At 40.0% G+C, this 18,702-nt stretch overlaps 2 protein-coding genes across 2 annotated transcripts in view; both read right to left on the minus strand.

Annotated features, from left to right (window-relative positions):
* Znf143 (zinc finger protein 143) overlaps positions 1 to 4,338 on the minus strand; it is a 38,698-nt gene extending 34,360 nt beyond the window's left edge. Inside the window, 1 exon segment of the mRNA XM_059268910.1 lies at positions 4,217 to 4,338. Coding sequence (XP_059124893.1) covers positions 4,217 to 4,258 — 42 coding nt within the window. The 5' untranslated portion in view covers positions 4,259 to 4,338.
* A 5,650-nt stretch (positions 4,339 to 9,988) lies between these two features.
* The window catches only part of Ipo7 (importin 7), a 42,952-nt gene continuing 34,238 nt past the window's right edge, over positions 9,989 to 18,702 (minus strand). The window contains exons 17-25 of the mRNA XM_059268921.1: positions 18,028 to 18,094; positions 17,824 to 17,949; positions 16,998 to 17,095; positions 15,710 to 15,805; positions 15,279 to 15,499; positions 14,986 to 15,191; positions 12,873 to 13,079; positions 12,199 to 12,315; positions 9,989 to 11,582 (exon numbers count right to left, since the gene is read on the minus strand). Of these exons, the coding sequence (XP_059124904.1) occupies positions 11,485 to 11,582; positions 12,199 to 12,315; positions 12,873 to 13,079; positions 14,986 to 15,191; positions 15,279 to 15,499; positions 15,710 to 15,805; positions 16,998 to 17,095; positions 17,824 to 17,949; positions 18,028 to 18,094 (1,236 nt within the window). The 3' untranslated portion in view covers positions 9,989 to 11,484. The remainder of the gene's footprint in view (positions 11,583 to 12,198; positions 12,316 to 12,872; positions 13,080 to 14,985; positions 15,192 to 15,278; positions 15,500 to 15,709; positions 15,806 to 16,997; positions 17,096 to 17,823; positions 17,950 to 18,027; positions 18,095 to 18,702) is intronic.

Genomic DNA, 18,702 nt, shown 5'->3' on the forward strand with positions numbered 1-18,702 from the left:
CAGAACTCAAGGCCTCATACATGCTACCTGAGCGCTTTAACACCAGCATGCCCAGCAACCTTCATCTTTAAGAAACTCATTCCAGAGCTGAGTGTGATAGCATATGCCTTTAATCCCAGTACTTGGGAGGCAGAGGCAGGAGGATCCCAGTGAGTCAGCCTATTCTACAGAGCTAGTTCCAGGACAGTCAAGGCTACACCAAGATATTCTGCCTCCAAAACAAAACAAGACAACCAAAAACCTCATTCCAGAGCTACACAGGACAAAAACTGGACATTAAACTACAGTGTAGAGGTTAAACAAAATTTACACTGTAATTGGACAACTTGGTACCAATTGTTAAAAAGAAGGCTCACAAACTGCTCTTGCTTGGAAAGGACCAACTTCAATTGCCAGCACCCACATCAGACAGCTCACAACTGCTTGTAATTACAGCTTCAGAGGATGTGATGCTTCTAGCCTCCACAGGCATTCATGGACAACACTCATATACAGACCCATTAATAAATACATAATTAAAGTAATAAATCTTTTTGTTTGGTTGGTTTTTTGAGATAGTCTCACTATGCAATCCGGGCTGGCCTGAACTCAGACATCTGCCTCCCTCTGTCTCTCAAGTGCTGGAATTAAAGGCATGCGCTATCATGTCCATCCATAAAATAAACAAACACAAAGATGTCCAACCATATGGTTCTCAGTATTTATTAAACACTCCTGAGGACCTGTGAGGTGGCTCAGCAGATGCCACTGATGACCTGAATCTGATCCCTGGGACACACAGAGGGGAAGGAGAGAGACGCCCTCAAGTTGTCCTCTGACCTCCACATAGGCACTGCAGCAAGTGTATGCCCTCCCTCAAATAAATAAATTATAACGAAAAATTTAAAAACACTTGTATAAGTGTGCACAGTTCACTGGACCGTTATCTGCAACAGCAAAAAGCCATCAACAATCTAGAAGTCCATCAAAAAGATGTGTTAAATATGCTACCACTAAATGAAGCGGGAGACAGAAAAAAGAAAGCACCTCTCAAGACACAGCTCTGCTCTAGAGCTCCTGGCTGCCATCTGCAAGACTGTGGGTTTGATCTCTAGCCAGCAGTAAAAAGAGAGATCTATAGGAAACGGTGAGAAATGTGTCCAAGATACATAGTGAGGAAAAAACAAGTGGCAGAAGAGTATGCCTGGTATGGTTACGCTCCGGTTTTAAATACTGTATATAATAACAAAGCAAGCAAGCATGTATATAAATTCAAATGATTTTTTTAAATTTTTTTTTTGGTTTTTTGAGACAGGGTTTCTCTGTGCAGCTTTGCACCTTTCCTGGATCTTGCTCTGTAGACCAGGCTGGCCTCGAAATCACAAAGATCCGCCTCTGCCTCCCAGTGCTGGGATTAAAGGCGTGGGCTACCACCGCCCGGCAAATTTAAATGATTTACTCCCAGGAATTAAATGTAGAGATAAGAGACTTTCAATATTCCATCCCATCACCCCCCCACACACACACACCCCACTGCAGAGGATCCAATCCAGGATAAATGCTCTCCTATACAGCCAAGCCTAATAACCTGAGTTCAATTCCTGGGTCTCACATGGAGGAAGGAGAAAACTGACTTTCACAACTTGTCCTTTGACATATAAGAGCACCCAAACTCATATATACACTCACTATCTCTCCCTCTCCCTCTCCCCCCCCCCCACAGATAAGTGTAATAAACTTAAAAAAAAAAAAAAAAGAGTACATAATCAAGCTTTATAACTTGCCATGTAATCTAACTTTTTGGTTGTGAGCCTTAGCCTTTAACTGCTGAGCCCTCTCTCCAGTCCTAATCCAACTTTTAAATAGGGAAAGGATGCAGACAGACATTTCTCCAAAGATAATTGGTCAAGAAACAAATGAACAACAAGTGTTCAACTTCACTAGAAATCACACAAATGCAAACCAAACCCACAAGAGATGCCACTACTTCATGCTCAATAGGATGGCTGTAATAGAATGTCACTGTGTGTGGTGACACACAGATGGTCAGGCATGATGCTAACTTTATGTGCAGTCTGTACTCCATAGCATGACCTGTCTCAAACAGAACAAAAGAAAAGACTGGTAGTAATAAGAATTGGCAAAGAGTCGGGCGGTGGTGGCGCACGCCTTTAATCCCAGCACTTGGGAGGCAGAGGCAGGCGAATCTTTGTGAGTTCGAGGCTAGCCTGGTCTACAGAGCGAGATCCAGGAAAGGCGCAAAGCTACATAGAGAAACCTTGTCTCGGGGAAAAAAAAAAAAAAAAAAAAAAAGAAAAAAAGAAAGAAAAATGAGCTGGAGAGATGGTGCTGTGGTTAAGATCACTGGCTGTTATTCCAGAAGACCTAGGTTTGGTTCCCAGCACCCACATGAAGGCTCACAATCACTGTAACTCTAGTTCCAGGGGACCTGACAGCTTCTTCTGGCCTCCTTGGACACCAGGCCAGCCAAATATTTGTAGTATTTTTTTTCTTTTTGAGACAGTGTTTCTCTGAGTAGCCCTGACTTTGAACTCAGAGATCCATCTTCTTCCTGAGTCTTGCTGGGATTAAAGGCATGTACCACCTTCCCAGGCTAGTTTCTTTTTTTTTTTTTTTTTTTTTTTCCCTTTTCTTTCCTGGTACAAGCTCTTGTGTAGCCATGACTGGCTGGACTTGAAATCAATAGGTAGCCAAGAATGAACTCAACTCCTCACCCTCCTGTCTCTACTCGAAAGTATTAGGATTACAGGTATGCATCAGCATGGTGAGTTCATTTGCAGTCTTACAGGGTAAACTGTAGGTCTTGTCTCCGGCAGGGTATGCACTCTACCACTGAGCTACATCCCCAACCTGCTTCTCACTTTTCTGAGATAGGGCTTCACTACTAAGTTGCTCAGGTTGGCCTTAAACTCAATCTGTAATCAAGGCAGGCTTTGAATTTGTAATTTCTCCTATCTCAGCCTTGGGAGCAAAGATTACAAAGTTGAACTACTAGGCCCAGTTTTTGATAGTTTTAGAAGGTGAATTTGAAGGTATGTGAATTCTGTCAAAAACGTTATTTACTTATTCTGAGAGAGATAGTACCTTACAGTGTGTACCTAGCTATTAACTATGCAATAAAGGGTAGCCTTGAACTTGATGAGGTACTCCTCCGATCTCAGGCTCTCTGAATGTTGGGATTATAGACAGAGCCACCAAGCCTAGATAAAACTATTCAAAATAAAAGGGAAGAGAAAATTTGTAGAACTGATTAAATCTCCAAATAGTCAAAATGTCAGGATTAAATTTATGCTTGTTTTGTAATCCCAACACTTCACAATGAATTTAACATATACTTAGAAAGAAGAGTGTTGTTATACAGGTTTTTGCCAACTACAGCAGAACACGTCATTTCTGGAAAAATTAAGAACCAAACTGAACACAATCTGAAACTTGCAATTTCTAATATTTTCAACGGACTATGCCAGCTGATTTGGATATTTCTAAAATGAAGGCAAAGCTTGATTCTAAACAAATAGATGGGCAGTGATACTCTTTTCTCTAATGGAAGAGAAAAAGTTTAAAGAGTGAACAAAAGTCCCACTATGAAACATTTGTTCTTTGGCCAAAAGGAAAGCAAACAGGGAAATGACAAATGGCTACTTTTGAATATTCGATGTTAGGGCTCAGGAGCCTTTAAAAAAAAATTGTGAAAAAGAACAAATATGCCCACGATCAGAACAGAAAAGAAACCCGGATACGATGCGCAGACGGTGTCCCCAGCCGCAGGGCCCGCGTCCCTGCCGGGGCTTGCTGCGAGCTGAGGCCCGGAGGCCCAGCCTGACGAGCTTCGCCACGGCGCGCCTGGGGACTCCGCGCGGAAGGTCAAGCCGAAGAAAGCCGCCCGGCTCCCGAGAGCTCCACCCTCCCCTCTTGCTCTCCCTCCCCTCAGTGGGGCCCTGAGGGGAACAGGCGGGGCGCGGCGTGATGGGGGGAGGGTGGCGTCCTCAGCAGGAAAAGCTCAGCCGCCCTAGAGTGGCGGCCTTGGGTTATTAATAAACTCCGCTTTTGCCCGGGCTCCGCTACGAGCGGCCGTAGGATCGGCCAGGCCTAAGGCCCGGCATGAGGTAGAGGCGGAGGTAGAGCCGGGACCCGAGTGGGCCCGCGCCGTCGCGCTGAGGGCGGCGGCCGGGCGGAGAATAATGCACACTGGGTAAAAACACATTTATATACGAACCTCCGAGAAAATTTTCCAACAATTCCTTCGTCCGACCACCATGCACCAGGACAGGAAACAGCCGCCCGGCCCCCAGGCCCCGAAACCCGCATAGCAATTCTGAAGCCCGCCCCTAGCCTCCATTGGGTTGTCATTACGTCACTCACCGGAAGACTCTTGTTCTCTATTGGTCCAAATTTAGTGACGGGCAGGAAAACGTCACTGACCACACCCACTTTTCGTACGTCACCGTAGCATGGCCTTCCGGCCCGCGCCTGAGTGGTTAGCGCCAAGGTCAGAATTAAAGCTTCTGTGTCTGACTGGTTGGAAGAACCGCTCATCCCGGACCACTCCACCCTACCGACGAGTGAATTATGCCGATTCTGGGGCGCCAGCGGGAGGCGCCATTTTGTAGCGAGGGAGGGAGGTTGGTCCTTTTGATTGCCCGGGAGGGAAATGGGGTGATGGGCGCCATTTTCCCTACAGGACCGAGGTGGAGGCTTTGGAGCTCCCGGTGGGCCTGCCGGAGCGCTTGTCGGAGGCCGAATGGGCTTTGCCTTGCTATTGACGAATGTTATTCCATTAGGAGGGAGGATGCAGGGGGTGGTAGGGCAGCACGGGGCGCCCACGCGCTCCCTTGGGGCTCTCTGAGCCGGCCGAGGCCTTCACTCTGGGGCTCTTTGTCCCTATCGCTGATGGCCGCGACCGGGTCCCGAAACTGCCTGCCCTTTTCCGGTCTCCGAGCACGGCCGTGCGGTGGGAAGTTAAGCTTTCTGCTACCTTTTGCAATTCTGGCGGATCCCAGCTTCCGCTGGGACACAGTGCAAATGGTCTTGTGCGACCGTGAACTTGTGGCTCTGAAGTTAGTAGTCGACCTACTTGGCGTTGCTGCGTTCCTTTGTATGTGCTTTCCCTGTTATATCCGAAATGAAGGATGGAGAAGGCATCTGTCGTGTTCTTTAAGCCTATTGAGACATTAGTTGTGGCGTGTGTGGTATGATATTTATTGGTGCCCTCGGCCCAACCCTTTTTTAAACCATTTCAAATATGAGGCATTTCAGGTGGTACTCGGTAAAGATGAGATGAGCTGCAGTGTGCGTAGTTAGTTGCCAGGTACATATTTCAATAGAATAGGAAGGCTAACAAGCAGTAACAGTTTTATTCAGTTTGTTGCATTTCAGTTAATGATGGAATAGATACAAGATAAAGTAAGAACATTAAAGATAACCAGTAGAAAATATTTGAATTTGTAACTGAATCCAGTCGGAACTTGAAAGTTTTACACCCTCACCCCGTTTATTTTGAGACTGAGCTTTGCAGTGTAATCCAGGAGGCTACGAACTTGGATTACAGCCTCCGGAGTGCTAGGAGTACAAGTCTATGCCACCAGATCCAACATCATTCCAGGTTTTTAGTTATGTTTATTCTAACCAAGGCATAATTACGTAATTGGCATACCTATGTCATTTAATAGGGAACAGGACTTGAAACGTTTAAACATAATATTCTTTTTTGACTCGAGAGATCTTCTGTGGCTCATCTGGCCTCAGACTTGATATGTAGAGGGCGATAACATGATCTTGAACGAATAAATGATCCACCAGGCACCAACTCCGAAACCCTAGCATGACAGGTGTATGTCACCTTTTCTTGTCCTCTTAGAGACAGGGTCTTTCTACCTGTCCACCCGGCCAATAATGGATTATAGGCATGTCTTTAGAACAGTGGTTCTCAACCTTAGTAACGCTGCAACCCTTTAATAGTTTCTCATGTTGTGGTGACCTCCAATCATAAAATCATTTCGTTGCTACTTCATAACTAATTCTGCTAGTTACTAATTGTAATGTGGATATCTGATAGGACCCCTGTGAAACGGTGTCTGACCCTCCTGAGGGGTCGAGGTCTACAGGTTGAGAACTGCTTTAGAAGTACTTGAGTGTTGGATATACCTTGGTTTAATTACCAATAATGCAAAATGAAGTTGTGATTGCTCTTTAGCCCTTGGGGAAAATGGGTATGACACTGGATTAGGTTATTTGACACTGGCTGGCTTTGCTTATTTAAATCTGAGATTTTCAGTACAGGACTGAAAATAAAAACATACTTTCTGTACCCATAGATGTTATGTATGATTTTGTGTATAAAAGGGTTTTGTCTGCATGTATATCTGTGTAGTATGGGTAGAGGAGGCTAGATGAGGACTTCTGTTAAGTTCAGTAAATTCCATACCTCAGGCTATTCACTAAATAAATTGCTAGGTATGGTTATTCTATAGTAACCATTTTAATATCAACAGAAATGTTTACTGATTCTTTGTGCATCTGTATGTGTGTGTGTATTGCTAGAGATCAATGCTGGGTACTCAGATATGCTAGGCAAATGCCCTGCTATTGAGCTGTGTCTCCTCCTCGCCTGTTTTATAAGTTGTCTTCTATTGGTAAAGTTTGGGTGCTGCTAGATTAAATTTAGAATCCTCCATTAGTTTTTCCTGTGTCTGGATACCAACCAATCAGATTTATGATGTACCAGTATATTCTTGGTTAACTTTTCAGGCTAATGTTGGGACTCAGCCTTATGCATGCTAGGCAAGCACTGTTGCCACTGGAGCTACAATCTTAAAGACTTATTCTCTGAGGAGTTTAAAAAAAAAAAAAAAAGACATTTTGCTAAGCTGCAGAGGTTGTACCAGATTTATATCCTGTATTTATAAAACATGCCTGGCAAATCCATAAATTTTTAGTAGTCTACTTTTTGTGTTCTGGCTTTGTCTAATCTAAAATTATGATCTTTAATCCATTTAAGTAATTTAGGGATATGATATGTGAGCTGAGAGACCCATGTTATACCTTTGCATGTAGGTACTTGCATCAAGATTATTAATTCTCACCCTATTAAATGATCACATAAGGTTTCTTCCTCAGCTCTTTATTCTTTGTCCAAAACCAGTACCACTACACTGTCATTATTAAATCATGTTCTTTTTCAGGATTGTTTTGGATATTCTGGTCACTCTTATATGCTCAAACTGAATAAATTTGTCAATTCCTGTTGGGGGGCAAAAAAAAGTACTCATTATATCTGGAGTACATGTAGATTAACTTGGAAGGAGTGCATTGCAGCATTATCAGACACAGAAAGTTCTTTTTCCTAGTTTGCTTGATTTAAGAGAACTCAATTAAAAAAAAATTAGTTGAGTATGGTGGTACTTATCTTTAATCCCAGTGCTTAGGAGGCAACAGCAGGCGGGTCTATGCTTCCAGCCTGGTCCACAAAGTTTCAGGCCAGCCCGGGGAGGCTTTTTCATCACATCTGATTTATTCAGCATATGGGTACTAAGCTGCCTCGCTCACACATCATGCTGCACTCAAATATAAGGAGCCTATAGTGTCACTGATTTACTTTAGCTAGTTAGTTACAACCTAGCTCTATTAAGCTTCTGGAGAAACAAACTTAGTTGTTCAATTTAAGAACCTCTGTTCTGGGGCTGGAGAGATTGGTCAGGTTAAAGACTAGCTCCACTTCTAGGGAACCCAGGTTCAATTCACAGCACCCACATTGTAGTTCACAACTAACCATCTGTAACTTGAGTTCCTGAAGATTTAACACCCTCTCCTTGTCTCTTTGGGTACCATGCAAAAGGTGCATAAATGTATGTGCAGCCCAAAACCCACAAATTTAAGAAAATCTGGGGCTAGAGAAATGGCTTATGGTTTACAACACAATTTGTTCTTTCAGGAGACCAGAGTAAGATTACTGGCACCCACATCAAGTACCTCACAACTGCCTGGAGCTCCAGCTTTAGGAGCTGACACTTGTTGGAGAATGAGAATATTCCTTTACACTGTGTTAAGAGGTGTCACTGTGATTGATTTAATAAAGAGCTGAATGGCCAATAGTTAGGCTGGAAGAGGTTAGGCAGGACAAGCCTAAGCTAAGGCCAAGCTTTCATAATTAATATTACGTTTCCATGCCATTATTTAGGAGTTGGTGGTACAGACAAAGACTTGCTACAGATACCTCTCTGACCTCCTTGGGTACATACACAGACACACAAATAAATGATAAAAATTAAAAGACTTCAGCTGGTCGGTGGTGGCGCATGCTTTTAATCCTAGCCAGGCAGATCTCTGTGATCAAAAACAGTGAAGAAAAAAAAAAAAGTCTTAAAAGAACTGATCTTAGTCAGGTGTGGTGGCACATATCTAATCTTACATGGAGGCAGAAGAGTCAAGAGTTAAAAAAAGACCAGTGTATCCTGTGATAATCTTATCTCAAAAAGTTCCAAGCTAGACAGCTGATTCTGCAGTTAAGAACACCCACTCTTGCAGAGTGCCTAGGTTCTCCCACTCCTAAGGGGTGGCTCACAACCATCCCTAATTCCAGCCCCAGCTGACTCCAATACTGTCTTCTGGCCTACCACAGGCACTGCATATGCTACAAGGTAGTGTGTTGGTCGCCCTTGCTATACTCTGGTCTCTGAGGTAAGACTATCAGGCAATAACTCATATTCATAAATTAATAGAATTAACAAAAAGAAAAGCAGCATCTAGATTAAGTGGGAAAAGTCTATACACAAATTACAAGAACTAGGTCACTGAAGAGATATCTCAGATTAAGCACACTGGCTGATAATTCAAGCATACCCAGGTTCAATTCTCAGAACCCCCATGGTGGCTCACAAACATCTTATTAACGCCAGTTCTAGGATATCTGACGCCCTCTTCTGGCCTCTTTGAGCAATGACTGCATGCACTTGGAAGCAAAATACCCATACACATAAAAGAGAAATTTACTTCTGCAAGGCATGGGGACAGGCCTTTAATACCCTACTAGGGAGATACAGAGTTCAAGGCTAGTCTGGTCTACACAGTAAGTTCCAGGAAGCAAGGGTTACATAGAGACCCTGTCTCAAAAACAAACATACTCACCCATAATCTTTTTTTGGGGGGAGGGGGTGGGGTGGGGGAAGGTTCACTGTCATCTTCTAGAAACTTAAATTTTGAGGTTAAGTGTAACGGAAAAAAATGAAATTTAGGTATATCTGATGCATTAAAAAACACTTGAACACCATTTAAATAATTATAAATTCTAACATTAAATAAAAAAATCTATAAGTGGTGATTAGATTATATTACACAATAGACAGTAAGCTTTTTTGGTCTTGAGACAGGGTTTTTCTGTGTAGCCTTGGCTGTCCTTGTTCTTAAACGATCTGCCGGTCTCTGCTTCCAGAATGCTGGCTCAACAATAAATGTTTTTAAAGATAGGCCAGTGCAGTTTCTTGAAACAAGAACCTCACCAAATGAGAATTTTCATTCTTTGTATGGGACTAACTAAAACCTTTATTAGATATGGTTTTCAGGTAACAATGTGAAAACTGGATCAATTCAAAGATAAGTGAAGTCTGAAAATTTAAAAAGCAGAGTAGATATTAGGGTACAAAAACAAAGGAAGACGATAATGTTAATAATATTCAGTATCTCCCCTCTGTACACAATGTTGCATTATATATATATATATATATATCTACTCCACTTTAGTGATTTTATAGAATAGTGACAATCCCTTAAGCAATCTAGGGTATACATTTGGTGCCCAACTATGAGACGGTAGTAGTAGCACACTTGATTAACAGTTTGTACCCACACATTTAGACATCTTTTTCTTTTGGCCAATATTTTAGTATTAAATTCAGAAATACATTCACTCCTTCAGAGTTAAAATAGAAAACCAAACAGTGCTAACATCAGTGGTTTGAGTATTGGTATACAAGAAAAACACAACACCAAAGGGTTTTCTTAATTATGCATTTTAAATATCAATATGTGCATTTCATTTGTACAGTTTATAAATTTTGTTTTAGACAACAGTATGTAGTTTGAATCCACTGAGATGTTGCTTTCAATTTGAAATATTGTGTATACATGTATATAAAAAATAATCCAATGTATGACTCATCTGACAGATGTTTAAGATCAATAAGAGAGTATCTTTGAACATGCATTTAGGAAGAGAGGGGAGAAGCCCACCTCGCCACCCTGTTGTTGCTGGCTTGTTTCTGCAGTGGTATCAATAGTGGTTTTTAGAGGGAACCATGTGCCTTCAGTCTACAGTTAGAATAAAGATACCATAATCAAGACGGGTAGAAGAGAGGAAGAAAGAGGAATGGGAAGATATTAGTCTTAAGTACATTTTGCACTCTTTCTGGTACAGGATAAAAACAGGTCAGTGGGGATAGGGATTAATTAGGAATAAATTGCAATCAGATCAAGACATAATTGCCGAATTAAGTTCTTTTAATAGATTGCATATATAGATAGATGTTTAGCCATACTCTAGATCAACTCTTTAAGAGTAGAATTTTTATATCCAATTTACATGCTTCAGATATCACCTTTGTTTGTTACATAAGGTCTTGTATCCAAATGTCCACTTGTACACTGAGAGCTTTAAGGAACAAAAAAGGACACAGAGGGAGTTGCCATTTTTAGCAGCAATGAAACATCACTAACCCCTTTTTACATACCGAATTCTCAAGTCACTACCAGAGGTGAGTGCACCACAAAGTCACCAGATACAAAATTGCTAGTTCATTTTTAAATTAATAATTAACCTGAAATTACCCCTGCCCCCCACCCCATTACATCCCTTTTTATAAACAGCAAACAGTTTTGCTTTTATACATAGGCTAGCAGGCTTGTTTCAATATGAAAGTGCTAATTCATTTACAGATTTTAAAATCAGTTATGTAGTGCTACAATAAATGTCCAATCTACATAGGAACAATCTGATGAATGAAAATGATAGACTGAATAAGGTTATCTGATTACCTTATCTTATTTACATATAAAGGATACCCAATGGTAAGGAAGAGACAGAAATCGGACAAATACTTAGAGGTGTAAGAATTACATCTACCTTTGAACTTTATATACTGTAAATGAGACATTTTAAATAGTCCTGTAGCCCATGCCTATTTTTTTCCTCAGAAAAAGAAAAGCTGCCTTCATGACATCCCCTCATTTCAGATTTCCACAGTGTCTCTTGAAGCTTCAGAGTCAGGATCTTACTTTCTTCAAAAAATAAAGAAAATAGCCCCCCAAGTTAACCCCTCCCCAGATCCCTCTAGTTTCTCGTCCAGTGCCAGGTTACATGATCAGCTCCCACCTCCTGGGGTTTCTGTCCATCTATTGATCAGTTAGTAGATAACATGAACCGGTTCTGGAACCACTACTAGGAGGAACACAAGCTCTTCACTACACTCACACAGCAGGAAAGAAAGTAGAAACTCAATTCATCCCTGGTGCCGGGCCCCCAAAATTGAAAGAACTTGGCACAACTGGAGCGCTGAATTTGTATCCTCCATGTTTCTCAATCATTTTGGATTCTAGAAAACAAGGGGGTGAAACATTAATGGTCATCTGATCATCTTACTGCTTTAATAGACACATGTACTAGAGATCTTAGCAAATTTTGACTTACTGGTAAATAAAAAAGTCCCTACTCTTTACATTATGCAAATAAATCATTAAGTACTCATCTTAAAAGGGAACAAATATATCTAATTGGTGAAATGCAATTAAATCCCAAATATAAAATACACCAGAATGCTATGCTCAACTTATACTATGACTACTCAGATGGTTGATTGGACATTAACACTTACAGAAAATGGTTAGGCTGTGTATCATACATAGTTGAATTTTAAAATGTATACTGAAATGTTTAAAGATGAAATATCTATGATTTTTAATAACTCAAAATTTCATATCTTCAACAGAATTTGTTACATTATCCTGAATTTAAGCAATTTTATTAAGATACTACACACTGAGTGTAATCTAAAGTTATACTTAAAGACAATTCAGTGTGTATGTATAACTCCAGCCCACATACCTTTACAGAATGTTAAATGCCTTCAATTGTAAATTAAATCCCTTCAATTATAAAGGTATATGAAGTCATTAATTGCATCAGAGAACAGTTATGGTTTACTAACATACCATGGGCTGCTCTTCTTTGATCAGCCAGAGTTGCTATGTCCTGTAATTGTTTTCTTTGTTCTTCATTAAGACCATGAGTCAAAGCCTGATACCATACAGGATTACGATTTTGAATAGCTGTATAGGGAGGAATAGATGGTGAGGGCGAAGAACATTAGATATGATAATAACCAATTTGAGTTCCAGGACAGAGAAACCTTGTCACAAACCAAAAAAAAAAAAAAAAAAAAAAAGTTTAAGTCTCATCATTTTTTAATAAATAACAAACTTGATAGACTTCAGAAATAAAGCTAGCCTAATTCCGACAAAAGATTAAAAAACTAGTTCCAGGATGGCCAGGGCTATAGAGAAACTTTGTCTCAAAAAACAAAAAGAACAAAACAAAAAGGTTTTAACTGTATAATTCATGAAATTTTCTGATAATGTACATCTTTCAACTTACAAATTAAATGTAAGTAATAGAATACAGGCAGAAGCCAGACATGGTAGTACAAATGAGAGGCATGGTGGTACATACTATAGGCAGCCTGGTCTGCATAGTAAATTCCCATCTCCAAAACTCAAAGGAAGCAAATATTTTCTACTGCTTTGCCAAGTGAATCTCTTATCTAAGGGGTAGACACCAAAAGAACAGACCTATTCAATTAAATGGTTGGTTTAAGAAGTTGGCTTACTTTGAAATATAGCTTTAAAGATCTGATACTCATCAACAGGGTTGTCTTCATCATCGATGATTGTGGAATAGCCTTCCAAAGCTGTTTCCTCAGCATCATCTTCTTCCCAATCTTCATCATCTCCATCTTCACCTGCTTGCTTAGCCAGAATCTCCAAATATTCCTGCCCATCTTCATCAATATCATCTTCATCACTCCCCAGTTCTTCTGCCAAGTCAGTTATTTATGACAATGAAACATTCTGTTACTCAGCAAAGTGACAATTACTTCAACACTCTTAGGTGTCTATTAAACCCAACTAAGACTCAACTGATAATAACATAATAAAACGTTTGTTTGTTAAGACAGGGCCTCTCAACAAACTCAGCCTGGAGAGGGACTCATGGTATCATGCTCCATTTAACTGCTGAGATTGCATGTGTGTGTCGCAACACCTGGCTCCATCTATGATCCAAATAAAGGTGACAAAGGGAAGGAAAACTGCCTGATTTCCTCCAGGTGATAGACAAGAATCACTGTCCCCATGTGATATATAAGGATATTGAATGGTTTTCTGTTATAATCCACGTTAAAAAGGCCTGCTAAGGCCAATCCTGGTCAAGTAATCCCAACATTGGGGAATAAAAAAAGCTGAGTTCCAGGCCAAAACAGGGTACAGAGTAAAACCTTGTCTCTAAGATAAATTACACTTAAAAAAAAAAAAAAAAAAAGAAAAAAAAAAAAGAAAAGGGGGGGGGGGGGCGTGGTAACAAAGACTAGTGAACCAGTAGTAAACTTCCAGAGCTCTTTTATTCCACATAAATAAAATACTACTTACCCAATCAAACAATCTAGAAAGCTTCAGGCAAATGAACCCCCACCCTTTCTCCTCCCAAGAATCTTTCACCTTCTTTTCAAGGAGGCTGAACTTTGCTTTGTCTTTTAATAACTGGTTTTGAGGGGCTGGAGAGATGGTTTAGTGGTTAAGAGCACTGGCTTCTCTTACATAGGGCACAAGTTCAATTCACAGCACCCAAATGGCAGCTCACAACTGTCTGTAACTCCAACTCCAGACCTCGATACCCTCATACAGACATACATGAAAACAAAACACCAGTGTACATAAAATAAATCATAGAAACTGGTTGTGAGCCAGGCACGGTGGTACACGCCTTTAACCCCAGTACTTGGGAGGACAAAGGCAAGTGGATTTCCTTGAATTCAAGACAGTCTGATCTACATAGTGAGTTCCAGGACAAGGCTCTATAGAAAGAATACGTCTCAAAAATCCAGGGGTAAAGAACTTGAGGTGATTTTTTGGTGATGGCATGATTTCTACAGATATAGCCACTTCTGGTTAGTATGCTGATCAGTGCACTGAGATGATAGGTGTCAAATTCAATTTACATTAATAGCCCACAGTATCTTATAAGTGAAGTGTTGAAGCCAATATCTACCTTAATTTTAATCTTTTTATCTAAAAAAAATTTTTCTTTTACTTTGGCTGGGCGGTGGTGGCACATGCCAAATCCCAGGACTTGGGAGGCAGAGGCAGGTGATCTCTGTGAATTTGAGGCAGCCTGGGCTACAGAGCTAGTTCCTGGACAGGGTCCAAATCTAAAGAGAAACCCTGCCTCAAAAAAAAAAAAAAAAGAAGAAAATTTCTTCTATAAGTATTTTGCTTTCATATGTGTAAGTATACCATGTATGTGGACCACCTGAGGATGCCAGAAGAGAGCACTGATCTTTCTGCTTCTACATTCAGAGTGGTGGGTTTATAAGGTGCTGGGATGGAATGGAGGCTTTGTGCATGTTACGCAAGCACTCTAGCAACTGAGATACATTCTTAGCTCATCTTCCTAAACTCAACACTTTTAATACTATTTGGCAAAATAACACATGCTTTACTGCCTTTCAAGTTTAACTCTTTAAAAAAATATGGTCTATTTAGCTAAGGCTGGCCATAAATGTGAGACCATGAGAACGGTTGTAGCCACCAGGCACTGAGACGTCAGGAGGTATTGGCCTATACCTGGCTTTCCTATAAATGAATTTGGCTATGATCTTATGATAAAGACTTCTATGATGAGTCTAAGCAGGTAAGTTTTCTTTTTCTATACCACAAATCCCTTACCAGTTTCATCCTCGTCTTCGGCCTCGTCGTCGTCGTCACTGTCATTCTCGTGTTCTGCATGGCAGGCATAGGCTCTTTTTAATCCATTAAACAAAAGGATAAATGCTGGCAAAATCTGTCCTGAAACCTGATTTAAAACCTGTGGTATCTGTTCCATATCAATAAGGGCACACAAGCCCAGAACACACATCTTCCTGTCATGAAGCCTAAAATCATAAACAAAAACGAGAATTACACTTTAGTCATAATATAAAGCAGAGTCCCTCATAGAGTTACAATTTATTATCACTTACCCCAGGAAACAGTCAACGTCATTAAGCCATTGTGTGATAAAATGATTTGTAACTGGTTCCACGTTATTAGGGAAGCGAAGATTTTCTAAGGTGTTAAGTAGTAGGTGTGGATTATAATACAAGGCTGCAATTGCAACTTGCAGGCACATTGTTCGGAGTTCACTTGTCTTAACCTCTCTTGTCAGTCTTTCTAAAGCCGCCTCCACGAATAATGGAATACACTGTAAAGAGAGATTGTAAGATCTTCCAAGATTGTAATAGCATCTTACCTAGCTTTCTATATTAACTTATTCATTACTTCAACTGAACCTCTGACCCTAAAGGGGACATCTAAAGATGACTAGTATTTAAGTGTTACGGTGTTTTCATGGGAAATCTAATTTTAAAGACCAACACTCTAAAGTCTCAAACAGAAAATCAGCAACACTCACCTGATCGATGCCACGCCCTTTGCACTGTAGAATGATGACCTCTAACAATTTTGCTGCATGACATTCTGCATCTTCTCCTGCAACTCCAGTAAGAACCTGATCAACACAATACAAATTGCAAGAAAGCTTTGTGAACTGTTTAAATCAAGCAAATAATTTCCCTCTACGTATTTAGATGAGTAACTCCTATGTTCACCATAAAACGGACAGATGCTATTTGTGTGTCACAGCCTACTCTTCTGGCACTCTAGTTTGTAAGACAAAAGCACATGTCCTGAATTCTTATTCTGGACTCTACCACATTAACAAACATTAAGTTCTCTCACCGAAGTAAAAACTAGAACACGCAGGCAGTGGTGGCACACGCCTTTAATCCCAGCACTTGGGAGGCAGAGCCAGGTGGATCTCTGTGAGTTGAGCCCAACCTGGGCTACAGAGTGAGTTCCACGAAAGGCGCAAAGCTACACAATGAAACCTTGTCTCAAAACAAAACAACAACACAACAACAACAACAAAACTAGAACACTAATCTTTGAAGGACATCTGCCTCTTCTGTAAACAACAAACACAACAAAAAACCACCACCTCAAGTGTGGTAGCACATGCCTGTAATCAAAGTCCTAGAGAGGCTGAGGCAGGAGGATGAAAGCTTTTAGATTAGTCCACACACACACACACACACACACACACACACACACACACACACACACACTCAAACCAAATGGCAGAGCAGTTTTGGTTAGTTTTTTGGTTTTGTTGTCTAAAAACAGGGTCTCACCATGTAATTCTGACTAGTCTGGAATTTGCTATATAGGCTAGGTAGCCTGTAACTAACTCACAGTGCTGGAATTAAAGGGGTATGCCACCATACTCAGCCAAAGACCTGCAATCTCCAAGCATTCCTTTTTGTAAACATCTCTAAAGTCAGATCTTTAAAAAAAATCCCCAAGTTTAAAATATTTTGTCTATTTATCCAGAATCTTCCTCATGCTAGGCAAGTGTTCTATTAATTGAAGATATTTCCTCAAACCCAAAATTTCATGTCAATTTTTTTGGTAAGGGCCTCAGACTTGCTATGTGCCACATGATAACTTTGAACTGTCAATCCCCTTGCTTCAACCCACAACTGTGAGTAATCATGCCATTCTAAGAAATAATTTTGTAACTTTTAAAATCTTTAATTGTCTGATCAATGTGCTCTGTGTTCAGCACAATCTAGAAGCATGTGTTATTTATATCATTTTATTGCAACAACCTTCTGATATCTGCTATTAGAAAAGGGGCCTACCTTTTTACACATACTGTATATCATCTCAAGATACTTGGTATCAGATAGAAGCGTGTCTGTATCAACTGTTACATAGTTATGCAGAAGAGGCATCATGTCTATAGTTAAAATTAAAAAAAAAAATCAATTTGTACATCCTTTACCTTTGTTTATCCCCCTCTGCCATATCCACAGTACAATTATTGACACCAAATTCATGACAGTGATTGTGGAGAAAGAAGCAGGGTTGAAATTATCTGTAGCAAAGCATGATGGTAGTCACAAGGCTAAGATAAGATGATGCAAAGAATACATAAAACTGGTACAGGCTATATACAATGATTTAAAAGGCAGAGTCTCCTATAGCTCAGGCTAACCTCAAACTAGGTAGGTAGCCAAAGGATGACTTTGAACCCCTACCTACCTGCCTCTGAGTGCTGGTACAGGCAGGTACCACCACAATGAGGTTACTCATATTTATAATAAAAATACTTCATTTATTTCTGAAAAAAAAAATTTTTCTCACCAAAAGGCAAATCTAGCACTATTCTGTCCCTATCAATCTCTGTAAAAAGAATTCCTTTGTATTAAACAAAAAATACATACACATATATTTATTTATATAGAATATAATTATGCATGTGTGTGCATGTGTCTTTTTAAAAGTAAACATTAACAATAATGATACAACAGACATTAATACCTATATGTCATCCTTAGGCATTGTTACTGATTAAACAATATAACAGTTAAAGCAGGAAAATGTAGAGTGTTCAATTATAAGCTATGTGGTAATCACAATGGGGGTTAAGTAACAATACATATTTTCATGCTGATTTGACTTTACCTGTAAAGTAATCAAAGCCATCTTGCTGAAATACCTCAAACACAAGGGGCAGTAACTGCCACATCTGTGGAGACACTTGTTGACATGTCAGACTATGTGCCAAAGAGAAGATCTCCTCATAGAATTCTACAAGAGAATATCAAGTTGTCAAGAAATGCTTATTCATCTTAAATGATATAAAAATGGTAAAATCAGGTATAATACCTAAGACATGCTGTTGTAAAACGGTCCCAATGACTTGTAAGCAGATTCCCTCAAGCTGCTGGGTTATCTAAAAGTTAAAAAAAAAATTATAAAATGTCACATTTTTGTTAAGAAAGTACTTTAAATCTGTTGTGAAACAACATATAAAATTATAAACAAATCTTACACTAACATTTAATGAAAATCATTACAATGAGAAAAATAAGGAACCACTTGCTTATTAACAAAAGTAACATAATGGGAAAATACTATATATAAAAACACAAAACTATAAAAAGAAAGCAATGCATTTTGAGCATGTGTATTACATACATAAACTCAGTCCAGACAAAACTAAAACTGCCTGGTTGAGCCAGGCAGTGGTGGCACATGCCTTTAATTCCAGCACTTGGGAGGCAGAGGCAAGTGGATCTCTATGAGTTCGAGGCCTTTGTTTATCCCCCCTGTCATATCCACAGTACAATTACTGATCCCAAATTCATGACAGTGATTGTGGGGAAAAAAGCAGGGTTGAAATTATCTCTAGCCAAGCATTGTGGTAGTCATGAGGCTAAAGTTAAGAGGATAGAAAGAACAGATAAAACAGAACAGGCTATATACAATGATTTCAAAGCCTTTGTAGGGGTTCACCCAAAAAGTAAGACCTTATCTCAAAAATACCAAACAAAAAGAAAA

Source organism: Peromyscus eremicus, chromosome 1, assembly GCF_949786415.1.
Source record: "Peromyscus eremicus chromosome 1, PerEre_H2_v1, whole genome shotgun sequence".
NCBI classification, from domain to species: domain Eukaryota; kingdom Metazoa; phylum Chordata; class Mammalia; order Rodentia; family Cricetidae; genus Peromyscus; species Peromyscus eremicus.